The 24,145-nt window shown below is 50.2% G+C and overlaps 1 protein-coding gene across 1 annotated transcript in view; it reads left to right on the forward strand.

Moving 5' to 3' along the window:
* The window catches only part of LOC147663306 (ras and EF-hand domain-containing protein-like), a 244,011-nt gene that overhangs the window by 193,388 nt on the left and 26,478 nt on the right, over positions 1-24,145 (forward strand). The window contains exons 13-15 of the mRNA XM_086950540.1: positions 20,778-20,859; positions 20,969-21,083; positions 22,452-22,565. Coding sequence (XP_086806666.1) covers positions 20,778-20,859; positions 20,969-21,083; positions 22,452-22,565 — 311 coding nt within the window. The remainder of the gene's footprint in view (positions 1-20,777; positions 20,860-20,968; positions 21,084-22,451; positions 22,566-24,145) is intronic.

Below are 24,145 nucleotides of genomic sequence, written 5' to 3' on the forward strand. Positions count from 1 at the left end.
AGTGCACAAAAAACTTCTCCACACTACGTGGAGATCCACGAGCGGCAGAGTTCCTTTAGAAAAATGCAGTTTGCAGTGATTGTCAGTGCCAGGTGCTTGTTCGCACTGTGCAATCACAGCGAACGGCATCATGCACAGCGCAAAAGGGCGCTGCTTCTTTTCTGCCACTAGAGTAGATTTTTACTCAAGCTGCAGCTTTCTCAACACGATCGGGTGGTTTCTTAAGGCGAGCGGTCGTAAGCATATGTGACCACTCGCAATGAGAAATTAGACGTGAATTAGTGATGTTGACTAACGCGAATGAGGAAAAATGTCGCCGGGAGGTGGATTTTCCTCGCTCGCCAACTTGGCGTCGGTGAAGGTGAGCGAGGAAGAAAGCTCCACACCGCAAAGCAGAGTTTTTGGGAACCCTGCCAGCTCCGCGTAACATGGAATGTGGAAAACTCAGCGAGCCGAGCGGAGTTCACCGCCCAGACTTAGTTCTAGGAAGCCAGAATTACACTGTCAGTCCCTCCCCAGCCTCTGTTTCTGGAATCAGGAGCCCTCCTTTCCCACCACTAAGCCTACACCCTAGAAGCAGTCAGTAGATCACGATGCTGGGACTACCAGCATCACGTCTAGTGTCTCGCCTATCTAACATGCACTGGAAACTGGCCCCCATGGCAACACTTGATCTACACTGTCCAGAAGACTGGAGGATGACACACTTGAGGCCGTGCAGGCGAGACGTCCTTTGACGTTGTCACTGAATTAGACCTACATTATATGTGTTGCTTTTGGTTACTTTAGGGCCCCTCCTTTGTTGTCTCCCTGCCATAGGCAACTCTTAACATGCAGTGCATGGCTGTTGGCAATCTACGTAGACCAGGTGAGGCTGCACCAACAATGGCTGAGCAGCAAACGCCAAACCACAACTGCTGAGGGGCCAAGAACAGGCGATTCTATGGGTAGCCTAGTACTAATACTAAGTATTTGGTGCAGGTAGAAAGGAAAAAACTAACAAAGACTCCGAACATGTATCGTCTCAACTTCTTCCAAATAAGTAAAATAGCATATTAGATTTTTTCTTAGAAAACTGATGACTCCATGTCATTGGGGAAACCATTTTCTATTTTTGGGCTTTTCTTTTCAACGTAACGCTTTCTGAGTTGTGATATTGCTGTAAAAACACACCTGGAACCAGTGTTTTGTTAAAGCAAAGTCTGGTGCAGGATCCTGGCGTCCCTTATGACATGGAGTCATCTGGTTGCCTTTTTTTAATTCAGTATTATTACAACTGGACATGCACTGAAAACAGCCACTTGTGGATTGCACTTTACTGAAAATATAATGTGCTGCAAAAGGAACCTCAATCAATGCCTTAATTAATTGCAATCAGTGAACTCTGTGTGATGACACTGAAAAATTAATGGCAATTGCTATGAATTAAATAGCGAATTATTAAACATTACGACCAAACCTAAATGACCTAGACAGATTATTTAATGATCTGTTCAATGTTTATTATGTTAATCCTAAGGTTACAAGGAATGCACACATTGTTCTTAGGTGGTAATAACTGGTATTCGGTGCCAGGATACACACGTGTGCTTTACAAATACATATTTCATGCTTCTCTCAATTAACGAGTGATTCCTTCCTGTGTAACTGATTTTGCTTTGCTTAATTTTTAGTTGTTTTTATATCTCAAGGTTTATTCCGGTCTCAAAAGCCCCCCCCCCCCCCACCCCCCCACACTACAACCCCTCACACCGCAAACCCTACTCAGACCTCTTACAGACATGTATGGTGCTAGTATCATATTGGCAGGTAGCCATACCAGCAGTGGGAGTGGCCACTCCTGGATGTAGGCAGTGCCAGCAGGCAGGGCCTGCTAAAGGGCAGTGCAACTGGTGCAGCCACACTAGGTGCAGACCTGTGGTGGGGGTGCTGACCTCAAGGGGGGGGGGTGCTGCATTTAGCAATAACTTGTGATTGAAGAGATGAGGGGCACTTTGACCAAGTGATAGTGAGAGAATCCCAGGAGGTGATCATGAGGTGTGGGAGCGCCAAAAATGATTGTTGAACTGGGCGTCACCAGCGCTAAAGCCGGCCCTGCCAGCAGGATTAGTGAGTGAGCGGCCGCGATTCTGCACCTGTGCGGCGTTTTTTGAAGTGGGCGGGTTCATGACGGCCCCCAGCCGTCATCAGCACACGCCCACCGTGATGCATGACGGCTGGGGGCCGTCATCCGCATCGCAGGGGTTAAGGATTGCTTTGGACCTTGACACTTGCATTTTTAAGTACAGAACCTCCAGCCATTATATGGCCAATTAGAAATTCAGATATCCAATGAAGAAATACTACGGAAATGAATAATATCGTCTGCATGCCTACACCTTGGAATCACCATCCACACTCTGACCCCATCATTCTGCAATTCAGAAAAAACACACTTAACTCCCGCTTCTTCCTGCAGCGTCTTCCATCATCGCCCAAGCCATCGACTTAGAAACTTCTCTTTCTGGTAACCCAGTTATTATTCGCTCTGCTTTCAATGACTAACTCTCTATGCATTCACTAAACATTCATGTATAGGATATGTAAACATTTCTACATAATATACTGCTTGTATAATAGGTTTTACTTACGTTAAGAATACTCGTGGGATGTGTATATCTTGAGCCTATTATGTCTTCACTACTTTGTGTATGGTTTAGTGCTTTTATAGGGCTATAATTGTCTTTGGGATTAGGTTTATACTCTGAAAATACCCTAAATAAAAAAAGAATATGCTAAAAAAGAATAACACAACTAAATAACGGAAATACCTTATTTAAAAACTATCACCACGGGGCCGTGGCCAAGATGGCGGCGGAGTAGGACGTGCTTCAAGTCCCCTCCGGCGCCAGGCACTACAAAGCCTTGATAAGCACCTGCCCCGGGCGTCCCTGTGGGCTTTTTGGGCGCTCCGGTGTCCCCTGGAGGCAGTGTCTAGCTGTTGTTTGAAGCTCGGCGGAGGCGGAGCCCGAGATCGACGCGCCGGAGGCCGTGACCGGTCTGGTGCGGAGAGTCACGGAGCGGGCCGGCTGAGCTGAGTGCCCCGGGATCGTGTGGAGACTGCGGAGCCGGAAGGGGCGTTCTGGGGCAGCCAGAGGGTGCAACGGAGGCCCGAAGGCGGAAACAGAGTGCCCGGTGGACGCCGCGACCTTTGTCTTCAGGGAGGAGGCGGGGGTGGCTGCCCGCGGCCTGGAGGAGTTGCCACTCGGCCTGCGGGCTAATCGAGGCCGTGGCTTGCGGCCTAGGACGGAAGGCGGGAAGAGCTGCACCGGGGGCCCGCGCTGCCACACTGGGACTCTGGCTGAGGTCTGGCACCAGGACGACCCTCAGGGAAGGTACAGGCGATCCCTGGAGGGCGGATAGCGGTGCGACTGCTGCGGTGAGTGCCGCGACCTCCGGCTTGGACCCCCGCACGCCTACTCGAGGTCAGGCCTGGCTGCTGCGAGTGCGGGCAGAGTGACGAGGCGGTGCGAGCGCCTGGTCTCCGGGGACTGAGTGGCACTGCAGCGGGGGGCCGACACAGGCCGCTGCGGAGCACGAGGCAGTGACACAGGCAATGCAGGGACATTGAGGAGGGACCCCTGCTCCGCGTGAGGGCGGCTGGTGCCGCAGAAGAGGTCCTGGGACAAGCTTGGTCCCCCCCCCTCGGAAGTTGGAACGCTGCTGTCTGGCGGAGGTGAGCTGAGCCGGACTGGAGTGTGTGGCGGAGAGGCCATCGGAGTGGGGCCTGGCTGGTAGTGGAGGACGCCTGGACTGGGAGCCCCAGGGGGAGTAAAGAAACCCTGGACTCTTGGACTTTTCGCCGCCTTTGCCCTTTCTGCTGATGGTACGATCGCACCCCTAGCACTGGGGTAGGGGCTGGAGACAGGGGGGCCGCATCCGCTGAGCCCGGTCTACCTGGCCCCCTGTGGAGAACTGGGGTAACACCCAGGGGTCAACGTCCGAGCCAAGGGAGTGAGGCGGCTACGTTGACGAGGTTCTGGCCTGTCGTGGGGAGGTGCCCTCCGCGGTGTCTTCCAAAAGGGCAAAAGGGGCCACGATTTCCAACGTGTCGCGCAAAGGGAAGCCTGGCAAGGACGGCCAACCCAAGAGCACCCAACAGCCGGCGTCCCCTGGTCCGAGCTCCTCTCCTAGGAAGTCTGATGATGAAGCTCCTGTCACCAAGGCCTTCATGACTGATCTCTTTAGGTCTATTAAGGAGGATATTTCTGACCTCCGAGCGCAACTGACGTCTGATCTCCGGGAGGTGCGGAGGGACGTGGACGGAATCGGGGAGCGAGTGGCAACGTTGGAAGATCACGATCTCAGCATGGCGAATGACGTCCACCAATTGCAGCAGGACGTGCTAAGGCTCACGGAGCAGAACTTGGACCTACAATCCCACGCAGAAGATTTTGAGAACCGTTCCCGTAGGAACAACATTCGCATACGAGCGGTGCCGTGGGATGGCGAAGCGGGTGACCTGCGTGGCTATGTGCAAGAGCTTTTCCTACAGGTCCTGGGCGAGGAGGATGTGCATGAGATCCGGATGGACAGAGTCCACAGAGTCGGTCTACCGCGGAGGGGCGGAGGGCCGCCCCCTGATATACTAGTCTGTGTGCATGATTTTCAGCTGAAGGAGAGGATCCTCAAGAAGGCGCGAGACATTCCGACTCTGCAGTTCTGTGAGCACCGCCCTCAGCTCTATCAGGACTTGGCGGCAACGACCCTTCAGAAGCGGCGGGAGTTTAGACCAGTGACGGAATTTTTGAGAGACCACAACATTCCTTACTCATGGGGCCATCCCTTCCGCATAGTCTTCCGGTGGCAGAATAAGCTGGCGCAGATCCGCTCCCTCCAGGTGGCGAAAGAACTTCTGGGCATCGAGGATGGGTCTCCGGCTTCAGAGGCGGGCAGCCCTTCGACGAGGAGGCGGCATCGATCCTCCTCTTGGCATAGAGTGGGGTCGGCGATGGATCGCGGTCGGCCTGACCGGGCAACCAGTCTGCAGGAGAGGGGAGACGTGGTGGCCTCCGTTGCTTCAGCGACATTGATGTCTTCGCAGCAGAGCTCCGGGGCGGCCTGATTTGCGGGCCGATGGCCGGAGGGCGCCGGAGGGGCCCGTGTACTCAGGTTCCGTGGGTATGGTGGTACTTTGTGAGAAGACACCCCGGACCGAGGCCTTGGGAGTCCCATCAGGGGTCTCCCGTCCCTTTCCCAGTGACTGTTCTGTCATCTGCACCGATCTGGGACTGTTAAGTACTCTTTTTGGTTTGTTGGTTTGTTGGGGGGGTGGGGGTGGGGGGATTGCGGGGGTGGACTGCACGGGGGGTGGTTGGAGCTTGGAGGAGGGGATGGGCAGGGGGGTGGTGGCGACCTATGGATGATTGTGGAGTGTGGCGTCCTCACAGGCGGAGCGAATTGGGGGCCATGAGAGGCGACTCTGGGGGGCAGTGGCTGTCAATGATCCTTGTTGGGATTGGGGTCCTCATCCTACTGCTGTACGGATGGTCTTTGAGGGTCCTTGGAGCATGGGTTTGGAGGTGGGGGAGGGGAGAGGTGGTAGGGTTTTGGGAGGTCGCCTGTTTGCCGGGGGGGGGGTGTACAGCGTCACGTTGCCTTACCAAGTGTACAGCATCGGGGTCTATTGACACCTCATGCCTCTTAGTATCGGCACTTGGAATGTGAAAGGGCACAGTTGTGCAGAAGCGCCAGAGGGTGTGGAAATATTTGTCTGATCATAATCTGGATGTGGTGGGCCTCCAGGAGACCCATCTGGCTAGAAGGGATGAGCTGTGGCTCCGGCACAGGCACTTTCCTCTCATCTACAGATCCTCTGCTTCCACCAAACACAGGGGTGTGGCTCTTCTCTTTAGGGCGTCCCTTCATTTCCAGCCTATAGGGGTGTGTAGTGATAAGGATGGTCGATGGCTGATGGTGAAGGGGGCGCTGTATGGTCAAGTTTGCACTTTTGTGGTGGTGTATGTTCCTAATGCTGGCCAGAATGGCTTTCTTCAGGGATTGTTGGACAGGATAGGGGACTTTCTGGAAGGGCACTTGTTCTTAATGGGGGACTTCAACATGGTGTGGGACAAGGACCTGGATAGTTCCACAGCGCAAAGGGCGGGGGCTGGGGTCTTTTTTTTCTGCCGAATCGCAGCGACAGGTGGGTGAATTGGGACTGATTGATAGCTGGCGCTTTGTGCACCCCCAGACCTGGGATTACACTTTCTTCTCCCACGTCCACCACTCCTACTCCCGCTTAGACCATATCTTTGTGAACCAAGGCCTTAGGGGGGATGTCCGGGACTCTAGCGTTTTTCCACTCTCAGTGTCTGATCATAGCCTGCTGGTCCTCGGGATGCATTGGCCGGTGGGGGGGATGGCTGGAGGAAGTGGTACTTTCCGGCAGCACTGGTCCGAGACGAGGTCTCCTGCAAGGAGCTCCGAAGGGCCATTGGGGAGTTCTTGGCTTTGAACCCAACATCGGACACCTCGGTGTTTAACACGTGGGATGCTTGTAAGGCTGCGCTGAAGGGTACGTGCCTGGGCCTCAATGCGGGCCTCAATAAACTGAGGAGGAAGGAACGCGAGGACCTAGAGGCGGAACTGGCGAGATTGGAACAGGTGCACAAATCAAATCCATCCAGATTAACCCTTCGTCCTCTGACAGCGGTACGGGGGAAGCTGAAAGCCCATTATAGCAATCAAGCTGAATTCACCCTTTTGCGATTGAGATGGGTCTCCTATTCGCAGGGAAATAAGGTAGGACGACACTTGGCCCGACAGCTTCGGGATAAAAGAGAGAGGGACTACATCGGAGGGATACAGGATTCTGTGGGGTCTGTGCAGCACCGGGACGCGGAAAAGGCGGATGTATTTGTCCAATTCTATGCCGAGCTTTATCGGGGCGACGCTTTAGATCCGGACGCTCAAGATGGATTCCTAGCGGGCCTCCCCATACCGCAGGTGTCCAGGGAATGGAATAAGTTGTTGTCTGCCCCTATTTCCGCTACGGAGGTAATGGACGCGATCAAGGCCTTAAAGCTTCACAAAGCGCCGGGCCCGGATGGCTACACTGCCCTGTTTTATAAAACGTTCGCACCGGAATTGTGCGATTGTCTAGTCTCCCTTTTTAATGAGATGGCGGCCACTGGGATGACCTCTGGGACAATGGCCGAGGCCATGATTACCGTACTCCCTAAACCTGGGAAAGACCTTACCAGTTGTTCATCATATCGCCCGATACCCCTCCTCAATGTGGACGCTAAATTGTACTCCTCTATCATCGCGAGTAGACTTCAGGACTTGATGCCGGCCCTCATTCATCCGGATCAGTCCGGGTCCATTAAGGGGCGACAGACGCATGACAACCTGAGGCGGGTGATACATCTTATAGAGAAGGCCAACCGGTTTCGTATTCCTGCGATTCTGGTGGGGCTCGACGCGGAGAAGGCCTTCGACCGCGTGGATTGGGGCTCCATGTTCCGCACCCTGGGCGCCTTTGGTTTTTCACAGCCATTTATCAAAATGATCCGTGCCAACTATAGTAGTCCCACTTCTAGGGTGATGATCAATGGACATAGGTCTCCTTGCTTCCCTCACTCGCGCGGGACGAGGCAGGGCTGCCCTCTCTCCCCTCTCCTCTTTGCTTTAAGTATCGAGCCTTTGTCCCTCGCGATTCGGGAGCGAGAACAGATTAGGGGTCTTCCGTTCTCGGGTGAGCAGCACAAGAAATCTCTTTTTGCTGACGATGTGCTGTTATCGGTGGGGGACCCGGCCCAGTCGTTACCCCATATTCAGCTGGTGCTCTCTGACTTTGAGGCGGTGGCAAGGTTTAAGGTCAACTTTGATAAATCGTACATACTGAACCTCACTCTTCCCCCGGCAGAAGTAGACCGGATTCGTGGGCATCTGCATCCCTGTTGTACATGGGTGTCTGGCTGACACCTACTCTGGGTTCGTTGTTCTCAGCCAACTTCCCCCCACTCCTCTCGGCGGTTCGCGCTGACCTAGAGAGGTGGAAACCAAAATACATCTCATGGCTGGGGAGGATCCATGCTCTTAAGATGGTCCTACTTCCTAAATTCTTATACCTCTTCCAAGCTTTGCCCATTCCGGTGGAGTTGGATTTCTTTCGGCGCCTCAAGACCCTCATCCTGAAGTTTGTGTGGCAGGGAGGCAGGGCGCGCTTCTCCTTCGCGACCCTGAGGCGGCCGCGGAAGGATGGTGGGGTGGGGCTTCCGGACATGCTCCTGTATTATAAAGCTGCACGATTGCGGGTTCTGGTGGAATGGTCCCAGCAACTTTCAGAGAAACACTGGCTGCATATGGACAGAAGTGTGGCGGGGAGATCAATATGGGATCTGGCCTGGAAGCCTAAGGTGGACCGGCCCAGGAATGCTTACATCAGCACACCTACCAGCACGACTCTGAAGGTGTGGGACACGGTCAGCAGTGATGACCGTTGGACCACGTTTCCGTCCCCCTTTACGCCCATCCATTTTAATCCGGCCTTCCCCCCGGCTATGCAGGAGGGACCCTTTAACAAATGGAGAGAGGGAGGGTGTAGGGCCCTCACGCATCTGTTCCATGGCACGGCGCCTCTCACATTTCCCAACTGTATGCGAGACTATGGGCTCCCCGCCACTGAACGCTTCCGCTACAACCAGCTCCTTCACTGGGCAATCTCGGCGGACATGGCGGAGGCCGCCACGCGGCCTTTGACATCATTTGAGGCCTTTATTCTTCGCACTTCCACTATGAAGGGGGCGATTTCTTTTTTGTATGGGCTGTTGCTGGACACTGCGTTGTCCCCACGTCCTCGCTATATGGAACACTGGGAGGCTCTTATAGGCAGAGACATCGCTGATAGTGAATGGAAGAGCCTTTGGCGGGACATAGCGGCGCATAACCACTCAGTAGACCTCAGAGAAGCTCACCGGAAAACTATGTTTGATTGGTACCTCTACCCATCCAAGCTACATCGGATACTTCCCGCGTCCTCGGATAGGTGCTGGAGGGGTTGCGGTTTGTTGGGGGACTTCCGCCACATATGGTGGGACTGCCCGGTAATCCGCCCGTTCTGGTCTGAGATTTTATCCCACATTAAGGACATTCTGGGATATCCGATCCCGGAGTCTAAAGAATATGTCCTGCTAGGGCTCCGCGACCCGATGTTGGAACATCAAACTAAGGCGGACAAACGTATCCTGGGGCTCTGCCTTGGGGCGGCCAAGTTAAGCCTGGTGGCAGCATGGAAGAAACCGACGGCCCGGGCCATATCACTGTGGCACGCGAGATTATGGCGATTACTGAGCCTGGAGAGGCTGTTGGATATATTCTTGGGCGATTTTCAAAAACTTCTTGTTCAGATGGGGCCCTTTGGTCCGCTTTTTATCTCGGGGCTTGCCTTCTGCGGTATGTCCGTCCGCGCTTCGCTCTTTACATCTATTTCAGATTTAGTTGGATGGTATGTGGAATTTTGACTTGCGATCTAAACATCATCTGCGCCAGCTTGTCACCTATGTACTACATACACGGCAGCTATTCTAGGTCACCTATGTATTACGTGCATGGCAGCCATTTTAGGTATCATGGTCTCCCTGTCCACGATCGATCGCCAGCACGTCCCTCTGACCCAGCAAGCATCCTCTGCGCTCCCCGGCTCCCCCTTCCTCCTCCTTCTGAGCACGACCCTTCTGCATGACCCTGTCCTTGAGAGTCACGCCAGCGCCTGACCAGCACCTCCTCCCCTCCCATGAATGCCCCTCTGTTGCTAAACCTCCCTCCTGCACTGGACTGTCCACACAGCATGAATACCCCTCCATTGATGGCTCCTCACCCCGTGTCCGACTGTCCACACAGGTCCGAGGCCATTGCCTAAGCCGAGAGACATCATTTACTGCCCTTATTGTATGAGGTCGCTCTCCTTCAAAGGACCCTCTATTGATCCAGACCTCCCCACCCCCTGTGACATGATCAGGCGCACACATCCTAAGACTCGACGAAACACTCAGCTGCGTGATGACCCTCTCTCTTATCAGCAGGTTGAGGACCTCCATTGTGAATGTATATGGGGGTGGGATTAACACGAGGATTACGGGGATGTCGTTTCCCATGCCCTACAAAGTTGTGATTGTATTGAAGGAAGGTCACATGCCATAAACCAGTGTATAAGAGGCCAGGCCTCCGAGTGGCTGTTAGAGCACCTCGACATGATACCTTGTTGTCTGTTCTGATGTGTTCTGCTCCGTCGGAATAAACTTCTGTTTCCTGCCTTCTGGTCTCCGGCGCCTGCCTCATTGCTTGGTAAACTTGAATGGTACAAGGGCGGTTAGCGCCGGGCAAATCTTGAGAAAGGTCCTAGCCCTACCTTTTTCCACAATTGGCGTCCCAAAGCGTGGGGCCCATCAGCGACACGTGGATCCAGTGGGAGAGGTCCCGATGACAGAGTGAACGACTGCAACGATCGGGAAGAGCTCATGTCCGATAGACCCTCGTCTGACAGCCGATCATCCGACCTTCACTAGTTCTGAACAGACCTCTCTCGAGTGATCTACGGTCCTGACTGGGAACCATCAGGAGTGCCGCGAACAACACGAAGGAGAGAGGACGATCGGGCGCTGGATCCAGAGGACAGGAAACCGTCCATGCGGTCCGGGTAAGGTCGTGTAAACACGACGAATTGAGGAAATTGTTTTTGGATAATACTAGTATTACGCTTTGTTGAAACCCTCTGGAGATTCACTGTCTGCAAACGGGGAAAAGCAAACAGGCTCTCTCTTTGCAAGCAGTGAAGGATAGGTAACGCAGACTTTTGTCCCCATTGTAATCCGTCGTACCTATCTTCCTCCCCCACTGTTTCCCGAACTATCGTTCGTGGATTATTGACTGGAGATTCTTTGTCTGCAAACAGGGAAGAACAAGGTCTCTCTTTGCAGGTAGAGAAAGAGTGGGTAGCGATAGCTTTTCGTGCCCACTTATTCTCCCCACTGGATTGTTTGATTGGCCGATTATTCGGTATTGGTTCTTTTGAGGTATTCACGGCCTCCAAACAACGTAGAATAGAAATATTCTGTCTAGTCTTTGTCCGCCGTGATAAGATAGGTAGTGCAGACTTTTGTCCCCGTTGTAATCCGTCATGCCTGTCTTCTCCCCACTGGTTGGTAGCCTGTTTAGCCCGGACCGCTTATTAGAGATGAACCATCCAGCTCCACTGGAGGGCACCCCTAATAAGGACATGTTCACTAAGTATGGACTAGTCGCTATAGCTTACACTAAACTATGGCATAAATATACGAAAAAGAACCTTGAAAGTCAGTGGCCACTGATAGGTTCCTTTGACGAAAATAAAATAAAAATATTAGAAATAGCGCTCCAGAAGAATAAGACCACGCCCACTATGCTCGACAGTATCGGCATGTGGCGCAAAGAAACGGAACAGCGAAAGAAAAGAGAAGAAGCAAAAATAGGGAAAGAATTACGAAAGGCAGCCCACCTAGCCGCAAAACAACTAGAAGAAGAAATAAAAGAAAGAAAGGAAACTATGCAAAATCAAGAATCAGGGTCGACAGGCCAATGTCCTGTTAGGACCCCCCCTGTACTCTACCCTGAATTGCCCTCCAAACAACGGGCGAGCGATGAGTTACTATTAGGTCCCCCAATCATCTACATGCCCCCTCCATATGCTCCCAGCCAACAAAGCTTGCAAGCCCCGAGTGTGAGTGACCCTAGCGCTAGTGCACCAGCCCCCGCGGCCTCTGCACCAGCCACATTAACAACTTCGTCAGATGACCCCGAGGCTAGCAAACAATCACAAACCAGACTAAATAGGTTGAGCAAAGATGAGCGGGATGGGATCGACAAAATAGCGAAGATATTAGTAGAACGAAGGGAGAGCGAAGATTACACAATGAGCGTATATAATTCACATGCCGACAGCCACAGACGGCATTTCATCTTGCGATTCAGCTACTACACCCTGAACGCATATGAAGATAGGTATCAAAGTAAGGGTCCCGCCAGGCTGACAACGCTGTATAGGAAGATTGACGTTGGAGACGGGACTGAATGTGAAGCGACGGAACTCTTCATGCAGATGCTTGAGGTCTTCCGCCACCTTACAGAACAAAAACCAGAAACCAAGGTTACAGTCCCTGAAACGACCTCAGTAGAAGTAGTCAATACTATGATGCCTATCAGAGAAGCGGCTCCTTACTGGATCCCGCCACGGGGCCAGGGAACGAGCGATGATATTAATAACGAAAATGCCAAAGGGAGGGTTGTGTACAATTGGGTTTACCAACCATGGGACCGACAAGATATCCTCACCTTTAAGCAAACCCTGCCCGACTTAAGAAAGAACCCGACAGCATTTTACACCGAATTAGGCACAGCCTTGGGTTCGACAATAATGACCTTAGCAGATATTGACTTGTTCTTTGGGCTATGTCTGCCGGCTGACGTGTGGAAGCAAATCCGGAAGGCTGACCACACGGATCTGTTTGGACATACCTGGGACCAACTCGGTAAACTAGATAGACAGCGAGAACCGGGGAGCAAACCAGTGAAAGACATACTGGAACTCCCAGATAAAATAGTCCAGAAATTAAAAACACTGGTCCCGGAAAGAAAAGTAGACTGGTCGATAGTCACGGCCTGTCGACAGAAACCCCAGGAAGATGTGTCAGAATACTTCTCCCGATTCGAGACAGTGTTCTCCGACTACAGTGGCCAGGACATGACCACTGCAACCGGACAGCACCTGTTCGTACAAAATTACGTAAAGGGTCTAACACAAGAGGTCTCCCAAAAACTGCAGACGAGTGAGAGTAGTTGGGGGGCCTCCAAACCCGCAGCTATCCTTCAGATGGCTCAGTATTACGAGCACCAAAAGAATGAGAATGATAGGGCGTCCGAGAAAAAGAAGAAAGATTTGAAGGAAAGGGTAATGATAGCCCAGATACAGGGTATAGCGCTAGGACGGGAACATCAAAGGGGGAACTACCAATCAAACGCCCCCAGAGATCTACCTCCTAAGGATCACACCCCAACATCCCACACTGGACGTAGAGACATTAGCAATGACCAATGCGCCTTCTGTAAAGGGTTTGGCCATTGGAAATACCAGTGTCCGGTTGTGCTAGAGATGAATAAAAATAGGGACTCCAGGGAGGTGGCAAGTGGTCCGAGAAATGGGGTACAAGGACGAGGGCACACCAACGGCACCAGCAATGACAGATCAGGGAGACTGAACACATTTGACCGTCCCCGACAGAACCAATATCAGCTGTCCGAAGGTGAAAATGCCCCCGATTTTGCATAGGACTGCCAGGGGCAAGGGAGGGATCCAGTCGAGCTCTGTGTTGACCAGCAAGGTCCTTATGTCACCGCTAAGGTCCTGGGTACAGAGTCTCCATTCTTGGTAGACACTGGGGCGACACGTAGTGTGTTATCAAAACGACTGATTCCAAGGGCACCCTTGTCTGGCTCACACATAACGTCGATAGGTTTCGATGGGACGCCCTCCACTAACCCCCTGTCCGTACCTATTACCTTTGACCTAGAAAGCAACACTGCTGACGCGACGTTCCTACTTTCCTCCAACTCCCCTGACGCCATTATGGGCATTGACTTACTGAAGCATTTTCGAGCTACCATTAGGTGTTCCCCAGATGGAATACGAGTCATCCTGTACGACAACCCAGACATGCCCAGATCCCGTCCCTCACGACACATGTGCTGCATAACTGACGCTGACATGTCCTTGCTTGACACCCTGCCTCCGTACCTGTGGGCCAAAAATGACTCTGATGTGGGGCGAATGATGATTGATCCTATTCACATAACTGTACGACAGGACGCCATACTCCCGAAGCTTCCACAGTATCGGATATCCCCCGAGGGTGAGAAAGCACTGGTAGCGATTATTCAGTCTCTGGTAGATGCAGGAGTGGTTGAAGAGGTGGTTAGCAACGTCTGCAACAGCCCAATCCTACCCATTGTTAAGAAGCAAGGTGAAGGAGATGAGAAAGCGTACCGCTTCATCATCGACTTACGAGAGATTAACAAAGTAGTTGTACCCCAATATCCTGTGGTCTCTGATATCACCACCATTCTGACCCTCATCCCGTCCACTGCCATCACCTTCTCTGTTATCGACCTTAAAAACGCATTTTTCTCTATCCCCATCCATCCAGACAGCCGTTATCTTTTCGGCTTCACTTTAAAATCTCGCTCATACCGATTCTGTAGAGCTCCCCAGGGGTACACTGAAAGTCCCAGCATTTACAGCCAGGCCCTCAAAAGACAGCTGGATGCTTTCCAGCTACCAGAGGGAGTGGTGTTGATCCAATATGTCGATGATATCCTTTTGGCGGCCGACACCACCCCGCTGGCAGCGACAGCCACCGTCCAACTCCTACACTTCCTTGCAGAAAATGGCCATAAAGTCTCCAAAAAGAAACTACAGTTCTGCCAGCCACAAGTAACTTACCTAGGCCATCTTCTGTCCAAGGAAGGGAGGAAACTTACCCCTGACCGAATCCAAACTATCCTAGACACCCCCATCCCAAAAACGCAAAAGCAGGTCCGCTCTTTGGTTGGCCTAACCTCTTTTTGCAGACAGTGGTTGCCTAATTACAGCCTCATTGTGAAACCATTACTTGCCCTACTGACCAAGGATGCCCCCTCCCCGTTCCCTTGGACCGCTGAGTGTCAAGCCTCCTTTAAGGAATTACGGGATGCACTCTGCTCAGCACCCGTCCTCGGAACGCCGGATTACTCCAAACCCTTCTCCCTCTTCACCCACGAAAGGGAGGGATGCGCATTGTCTGTCCTGACTCAATCGATTGGCCCTAAGCAGCGCCCTTGTGCCTACTTCTCCGCCACTCTTGATCCTGTAGCCAGAGCCTTACCTGCCTGCCTTCGAGCAGTAGCTGCCGCTGCTGTCTCCATCCGTCAGAGCGAGGGAATCGTACTTTCCAACTCCCTCACTGTATTAGTGCCCCATGCAGTTGACACCCTTTTGAACCAGACAAAGACCCAACACCTGACTAGCGCACGACTGACAGGGTACGAGTTGACTCTGCTTGCACCCCACATCACACTTAAGAGATGCACGACTTTGAATCCTGCCACATTGTTACCCCTGCCTGAAAACGACCCCGACGTTCCTCCCATACACGACTGTGTGACCCTCACGGACGAACAGACAAGGAGTAGGGTTGACCTCCGAGACACTGCTTTTCCTGACCCCGATGGAGAGCTATGGGTAGACGGCTCATGCATCAAACTCCCAGATGGCACCACTTCAGCTGCCTATGCAGTGACGACAGCCCAAACAGTAGTTGAGACAGCCTGCATCACACAACGATCTGCCCAGGCAGCGGAGCTGATAGCCCTCACCCGAGCATGCATCATAGCCGCAGGAACCACCGCGAACGTATATACGGACAGCCAGTATGCCTTCGGGGTGGTCCACCATTTTGGGCTCCTGTGGAGGGAGAGGGGATTCCTGACGTCCCACGGCACCCCAATCCTCCACGGAGATTTAGTGTCCGCTCTGATTGAGGCAGTTCTCCTCCCCAAACGATTAGCGGTGATCAAATGTCAGGCACACAAAAGAGTGACAGACTTAGTCGGACAAGGGAATGCATTAGCCGACATCACTGCACGAACCACAGCTGAGAATAGGACAGTGACACGCATATATGTGACTAGGTCACAAGCAGAAAAATGGAGTGACACAAGGGAAATGATCAGAGACATACAGTCGGCCAGCACCCCTCACGAATTGACTAAATGGGCAAGGGTGGGTTTGAAGGATGAGGAGGGTTGCTGGCGAACAAAAGATGCAAACAAATGGTTGCTGCCTGACTCATATCTGATTCCCATACTGACAATGGCTCACTCCCCCGCACACATAGGATCTGCACCCATGATCGAACTCATTTCCAAAGTCTGGCATAACGATAAAATCCCCGACTCAGCCAGACGCCTGGTTCAGCAGTGCCTTATTTGTCTGCAACACAACCCCGGGAAAGGAACTGTAGTACCCCGGGGAGGGTTCGGGACCCCCAATCATCCCTTTGAGGTCCTTCAGATGGACTACATCCAATTAGAGAGATGCCAAAGCCTGAAGTACGTACTAGTCATCGTGTGTGCCTTCAGCAAATGGGTAGAAGCCTATCCAACCCGTGACAACACTGCCATGACTACTGCCAAAGTACTACTGAAGGAATTCTTCCCTCGCTATGGCCTTTGTCGAATTTTATGGAGCGACAATGGCCCCCACTTCATAGCTGAGGTTATCCAATTAATCCTAAAGGGGTTAGGGGTGAAGCAACGATTTCATGCGGTCTTCCACCCCCAATCCGCTGGTCTAGTGGAACGCCATAATGCCACGCTGAAGCTGAAACTGGCAAAAATAGTGGCCACCACTGGACTTAACTGGCCGGATGCCCTCCCACTGGCCTTGTTATCGATGCGTTCCACTCCCACCAAGCACCATTTGACCCCCTATGAGGTCGTGTTTGGGCGTCCGATGAATCTATGGACTGCCCCCAAACCGACCTCCATTCATGACGTCCCGGACGTCCTACTATCTGATTATTTGTGCAAGTTAACTAAAACGTTGTCTGTCATTCATCAACAGGTGCAGCAGGCCATCCCCGATGCTTCCAGGGGCCCCGGCCACGACATCCAACCGGGAGATTTCGTATTAATACGAAATTTCCAGCGAACCAAGAGTCTGGAACCTCGGTGGACGGGCCCCTGGCAAGTGCTGATCACCACCCGAACAGCACTCCGAGTGGAGGGGAAGAAGCACTGGCTGCACGCGCATCATTGCCGGAAGGTCTCTACGAACCTGGCCACGACAGAAAACGTCAGCACCCAAGAAGAGCTCCTGAGCAAAGACCGACCGATATTGGACTGTTATCCCGATACTGAGGCACTCGAACTTGCAAAATTCTCTGATCCCACCGTGCCATCCAGAGAAGGGTATTTCCTGCGTCGAAAGGAGGGAGTTTCGGCTAAGTAGGCCACGGACTAAGTTAAATCTCAGAACGGTGACCTAAACACAATCAAGGGTTGCCGGGAGAGAAGCTAAACGAAGTCTGTGGTTCTGCCCGCTACCGAGCCCCCTTGAAGGTGATGGAAGCGCCAGATAAGAAGATGATGGAAGCGCCAGATAAGAAGATGATGGAAGCAACAGGAAATACCCAGTATAGAAATCCAAAGACTGACAACTTGCACAAATCAAAGACAATCGCACTCTTCATTGCCTTCCTCTTCTGCCTCCTCCTCATGACCTCCTTCTGGATTCTGGAGGAAAGCACACCGGCTCATGAGACATTGCTACCTACTGCACAGCCAACACCCCTGAAAGAGCATCACCTAATATCTCTGTCGCCTCAGCTCCGAGAAAGGCGCAGGGAATTCTGGAACAATTCCTTCGTGCAACTGTTGCACCAACACAACCTTGCTGCAAATGCTACAAACTGTTGGATCTGCGGGTTGCTCCCGCATGCCACTGGACACTCCATTCCCTTCATCCCTTCACCCTTCTCAGTCCACGGCTCTTGCCTCGCCTGGTTGATCCTCATGCAAGAGAGCCACAGGGACAACGCCACCTCCAGCCAGACAGTGTCACACTTCTACTCTGGGTTCTGGCTGAGCAAAACAGGAAAGACCCCAGCTGCCCTGTGTCCTGCGCTCGCGGGCGCCACCTTCATCAAAGACATTCCTGCCAAAGAACGAGTCGAAGTACAGGTGCTCCACAATCCAGCCAGAACCACCTTCACTCATCTGCAAAAACAAACTACCGCCACTCTGACTGTGGCCCTGTCTGTTATCAACATCACCGGCCTCGTGTGCCTAGAAGGCCAGGGAACGCAACTGGTGGGTTACAGCGCCTGCCGAATCACCAGAACATTGGACTCAGCTGACCCCCCTTCCTTCGTTGCTTCTCCGAACATGTACTTTGTGTGTGGCACCAAGGCTTACACCTGGCTCCCGAAGGGTTGGAAGGGTATCTGTTACATCGCCTTCGTTCTTCCACCCACATATGTAGCCCCAGCCAACCATCACCGGCAGAGACGTGCAGACGACCTTGGACAAGCCGACTCCACTGGAGCACAGTTCCTGGATGCAGCAAAGGGACTTGTTCCTCTGTGGGGCCCAATGGCAAACAGCCGTGCTATCCGACATCTGACCCAGGCAGTAGAAACAACGATCAACATCACGGCTGGTATCCTCGCCAACAACACTGCGGAGCTTCAGGCGGTCCGCCTCGTGACCCTCCAAAATCGTCTTGTCTTAGACGTGGTCCTGGCCGACCGAGGAGGAGCATGCCGCATCATCGGATCCAGCTGCTGCACCTACGTGCCTGACAACTCGCCTTCAGTCTACAAGGCTATTGAACACCTCCACAGACTTTCCTCGGAGGTTCACCAAGAACAGGAAGGATGGTCGCTTGGGAGCTGGTTTTGGGACACTTTGAAGAACTGGGGTTGGAAGTTGCTTTCCTTTGTACTGATACCTATTGTGATATTATGTGGGTGTTGCCTAGGTATCCAATGTCTGCCACCTTTGTGCGGCCTTGTTTCTAACTGTATGTGCCCAAAGACTTTGGACTTCCGAAATGAGCACATGAGCCCCCTCTATGAAGTAGAAATACGTGGCCTTATGGGGATAAATTCAAACTGACAAGTTGGCGAGATATGTTAAAAGGGAGGACTGTGGAATTTTGACTTGCGATCTAAACATCATCTGCGCCAGCTTGTCACCTATGTACTACATACACGGCAGCTATTCTAGGTCACCTATGTATTACGTGCATGGCAGCCATTTTAGGTATCATGGTCTCCCTGTCCACGATCGATCGCCAGCACGTCCCTCTGACCCAGCAAGCATCCTCTGCGCTCCCCGGCTCCCCCTTCCTCCTCCTTCTGAGCACGACCCTTCTGCATGACCCTGTCCTTGAGAGTCCCGCCAGCGCCTGACCAGCACCTCCTCCCCTCCCATGAATGCCCCTCTGTTGCTAAACCTCCCTCCTGCACTGGACTGTCCACACAGCATGAATACCCCTCCATTGATGGCTCCTCACCCCGTGTCCGACTGTCCACACAGGTCCGAGGCCATTGCCTAAGCCGAGAGACATCATTTACTGCCCTTATTGTATGAGGTCGCTCTCCTTCAAAGGACCCTCTATTGATCCAGACCTCCCCACCCCCTGTGACATGATCAGGCGCACACATCCTAAGACTCGACGAAACACTCAGCTGCGTGATGACCCTCTCTCTTATCAGCAGGTTGAGGACCTCCATTGTGAATGTATATGGGGGTGGGATTAACACGAGGATTACGGGGATGTCGTTTCCCATGCCCTACAAAGTTGTGATTGTATTGAAGGAAGGTCACATGCCATAAACCAGTGTATAAGAGGCCAGGCCTCCGAGTGGCTGTTAGAGCACCTCGACATGATACCTTGTTGTCTGTTCTGATGTGTTCTGCTCCGTCGGAATAAACTTCTGTTTCCTGCCTTCTGGTCTCCGGCGCCTGCCTCATTGCTTGGTAAACTTGAATGGTACAAGGGCGGTTAGCGCCGGGCAAATCTTGAGAAAGGTCCTAGCCCTACCTTTTTCCACAGGTATGACTGTGGACTGGTATGCATGATGGGAGGGTCGCCACCACCAAAAGGGGGGGGAGGGAGGGGGAATGGGAGTGGGACCACGGTTGGGGTTGTTGGGTAAATTTCCTTTGGTTGCGACACCACTTGGCCTATGGCGAAGATTAGCTAACTTAGTTCCGAGGTAGCGCGATCCCCAAACTGGGTTTGCCGTTCCTCACAGCAGGACTATTGCAGGTTGGCGGACCAGCATGGGCCTTGGCCTTACTTTTCATTTGCTTCAGATGAACGATGACTTTAGAACTTTAGAACCTGCATTCCAACTCTGTGCTATGCTACCTATTCTGGCCGCCCTTGAGGGAAGGTTCTTCAGCACCCCCTTTGTGGGGTCCATTGTGGATTTCGCCTGTATTTGTTTTCTTTCTGCTTTCCTATCTTCTTTTCTTCCTTGCAAATACTAAATAAAAAATTTACAACAAAAAAATCTATCACCACAACTTTGTTGCACAATTTAATGCGCTAACAAAATATGCAAGTTTATTACCCTCTTTCAGTTACAACATTGCTTCTCATTTCAGTAACAGATGTATCTTTAAATAGGTAACATATGTTTCTTGAACTACAGGGAACACTTGGGCTGACAACGGGAAGTGTTCAGAGAGCATAGGAGTTGCTCGGACGGTGTTTCATCCTATTTGTGTGCTGTTTCATGCTGTAGTCCGTCTAGCTATGTAGCATCCCACCAAATCAAGAGTTGACCTTTCTTTGGTTTAGTGTTGTAGTTTGGAATCCATTTCAGTACTGTACCAAAGTGTGCTGCCTCCCCCGGATTCCTGGCAGTGTGCCAGTCATTGCGACTGTAAGTCACCTTTGCTTAGGCTGTGCACTTGGTGTATTTACTACATGTACAGTATAGGGCCTTTTGTCTGCCTTGTATTATCACTCTTCCCAAGCTTACCCTTTGGGGTGTACACAGATTTCGGGTTTATCTCTCATTCTCAGGTTGTTTTAACATAGACTCTCAATCAACTGAAAATAAACACATTTAACATGTTCTGTGGAATGGGCAACCAGGACTGTAATAGCTGATGTGTTTTATTTTTTATTTTTACCTTTCTCCCCTTAGGTGTTGATTTTCAAATCAAGAAGCTACTGGTGGACGGGGAACAAACAACATTACAGATCTGGGATACAGCGGGACAAGAAAGGTAAAATAATGTGACAATTAAAAACAGGCACTCTTTTTTCATTACTGCTGTTAGAAAATGTGGTTTGGCTATTCAAAAATTTGCTTTCATTCATCTTGTCTTTGTGCAGGTTTCGTAGCATAGCCAAGTCTTACTTCCGAAAAGCTCACGGAGTGTTACTGATGTATGACGTTACCTCGGAAAGTAGCTTCCTCAATGTCCGCGAATGGATCGATGAAATCAAGGTACCAGATGGGACTTAGTGAAGATATGATCACTTTCACGTTTACGTGGAATAGGACATAGCTCCTCAGCCAAGCACACTCTTCCACCAGAGTAAAACAAATGGATCTAATTCCTTGATTGGAAAATTAATAATTATTTGTATTGTCTCAGTTTAATAATTCCACCAGTTCATGTTTGCATTATGGGCCTTTATCTAAGATTATGACGAGGCCTCGTGAAAAATCCGCAGGGACTCTTGGCATTATTTCAATGACCACAAAATCCAATTTTAGGTTTCTGATTATATACGATATTGATATCGACTGATGGGAAAGGGACCAGGTGTTACAGAGTACCAAAATGCTTCCTTTACACAATATATCCAGCATATATGTTGTCTATATATTCATGTACTTAATATTTCTGTTTGTTCATTCGATGGATAAGGTTACCTTTGTTGAATGAAGGTCAGATGATAAACGTTGCTAAATGTTTTACCAACCTGACATTTGACACAAGTTAATGAGCAAATATTGTTAATGTACCCGACTATAGTCTTGAGCTAACCAATCCAACCCTGTGCTGGCCTATGTGTAGTCTTCTGCATGGGGAATGGAAAGGCTATGATGGGAAGTGTTTCAACTGCTATAATGAATAAAGTGTTACATAGTTTGGAGGCGGTGGAAATATACTTAATTGTAAACTTTAGACGTGAGAAATATGTATTCTTAATATGGAAAGAAGTTCAATTGCGTCAAGCCTTTGTTTGTTTAAGACCATTTAAAACCTTCATTTTTTTACTTGGCCTGTTTTCATATCTACAGGTAGGCCAGATATTAGGAACTATTACTTTTATAATATTTTGGTTGGCCAAGCAGACTAGATATAATGTATTATATGACTACAATAAATGGTGCGGTTACTATATTCATTTTCAATGTCCCTTTTTATTATCCTAAATTAATAATATAACACTGACTTGTTTTTATACATCTGTAAAATTGGAATGTACACATTTAAAATTCCAATATAAAATACGAAATACTAAGCATTACTGATGTTCTTTGTATGATGCACTTTAAGTCCCAGCTTAGGATGTGGCTTCAATGAAGTGTGGGAACTGTAACTTCTTCAGACTGGAGAAGAATTGTCTCCCTTTTGGAAACTACCTGAAATCTTGTAAAGAAGGTGTTCTGTAGTCATTTAAAGTGTTCTAGATCCACACAGATAAATGCTAGAGTACTCTAATTTAAAAATAAAATAAACTACAGTGCCCTAAGCATCTGCTGTTTGGGAGCATCATTGTCTAGTAATGACTTTCAAGTCTGTGCCAGATTTGGCTTTATGCCTGAGTGGTTCGTATGTTTAATATTTATCTCATGTTTTAGAATTCCACTGATAAACCTATTCCGCTCATGGTTATCGGCAACAAGATTGATCTTCGAGAAGAAATGCCAGAATCGGTTAGCATCCACACTTCAGATGGGGAGAAACTAGCACGGGTGAGTCGGCAAATGTGAATTGGAACTGAGCCCATGTGTGTTTTAGACATACAAGGAGGGGGGGAACTCACATGCACTATAATCCTATTTGCAGCTCTGTGAACATTCATTCGAATGTTTATATAATGTGTTTGGTGTCTGAAACCGAAAATGGCAACTTCAGAGCATCTTTTGCATGGATGGATTGAGCAGATGGCAAACTCACAGTGATCTAGTTTAAATCCATTATAAGACTACCAAAGGAGTAAGACATCTGATGATTGACTGTTGAATTGTGTGGCCAAAAAACAAGGCGAGTAGAATCAGTTCTACAAGACCCAAGATTGACGGCTTCCTAATAACTGAGGTGTGACTGTTAGCCAACCAAGCAACACCTTTTTTCGCAGCTTCCATGACAGAATCTGTACTCCTTCTGTCCGTGTACACCAGCATCACTCATTTAAAGTACCCTCTCTTTGCAAGTCTTCACAAGAAAGCTAGAGAGCAGGAACAGATAGAAAGTAGGCGCTCCACAGCATGCCTGCAACTCCTGGATGCTGACCTGAGGGTAACCTGAGAGTTCCCATGTGGTGGCCTGAAATGGTTTTATTGTGACATAATCTGGAAGCAAACTCATTGTTAATAAAACATGATGATTGAAAGAATAAGCAGTGCATTTTTAATGATGCAAAGAGCTGCCTCATTTCAGAAAAGGTATGACTGTGAATTGTCATAGATCACCTTAATTGAAGTAACACCAGTGGTTAGTGCTGCAAGTGAACTGGGTCGTGGAGCAGGGATTCTTGAATCACAATCGTTGGGTGTAATCCTCAAACAAAACTCACCACTGGCCGTGAGGACCTTTTATTAGTCAACGAGGAGAGAAATCTAGGAGCAATCCTTGACAAACATTTCCATAATAGTGAAGACCAATGGGATTCCACTGGTAATAACAAAGCGTTGTAGTGAGTTTAAAGGAAAATTATTAATCATTAAGAATTTAAGTATCATCATTATAAAGTCAAATGTTCTAAATTCAGATATTTCAGTATGAGATGGAATAAAAAATGTATAACTACAAAAAGAATACAGAATATGCAAAAAGTGAGTTCCATGAACAAAAGTCCCTTGTCTAATTTAAGCATGTATTTGTCAGGTAGGGACATTTGGTTAGGCAAATAAGTTAAGATGTCAGCTTCAGAAAAACAAGTACAACTCTTTGATGAGAGAATATGGATGCTCAGGCATAATGCCCTTGCATTCGGGCAGTGAAGATCGGCATAGCTAAGAAGGGTCTTATTAGCTCGAAGTCAGACAGCATCTCTCCTCCCTAGCTACGGAACACACACTATTATTATTCAACAAGACATTAGTTTGCAACATTACAGCTTTTTTTTCACTCTCAGAGCCAATCATCTTTGTCCAGACTCTGGGAACAGGTAAAATCCCCAATTCTTAGAACTGCACAATGGTCCATGCAGGTCTATGTCCAAGAATTGTTACTCTAGTCTAGACAGACTCTTCGGATACAGTCTGCCCTTTTCGCGTGGTGCTCTCTTTTCCTGGCACCGTCTTCTTCTTTTGATGAGAACCTCATTATC

Source organism: Lissotriton vulgaris, unplaced genomic scaffold, assembly GCF_964263255.1.
Source record: "Lissotriton vulgaris unplaced genomic scaffold, aLisVul1.2 SCAFFOLD_1097, whole genome shotgun sequence".
NCBI lineage: Eukaryota > Metazoa > Chordata > Amphibia > Caudata > Salamandridae > Lissotriton > Lissotriton vulgaris.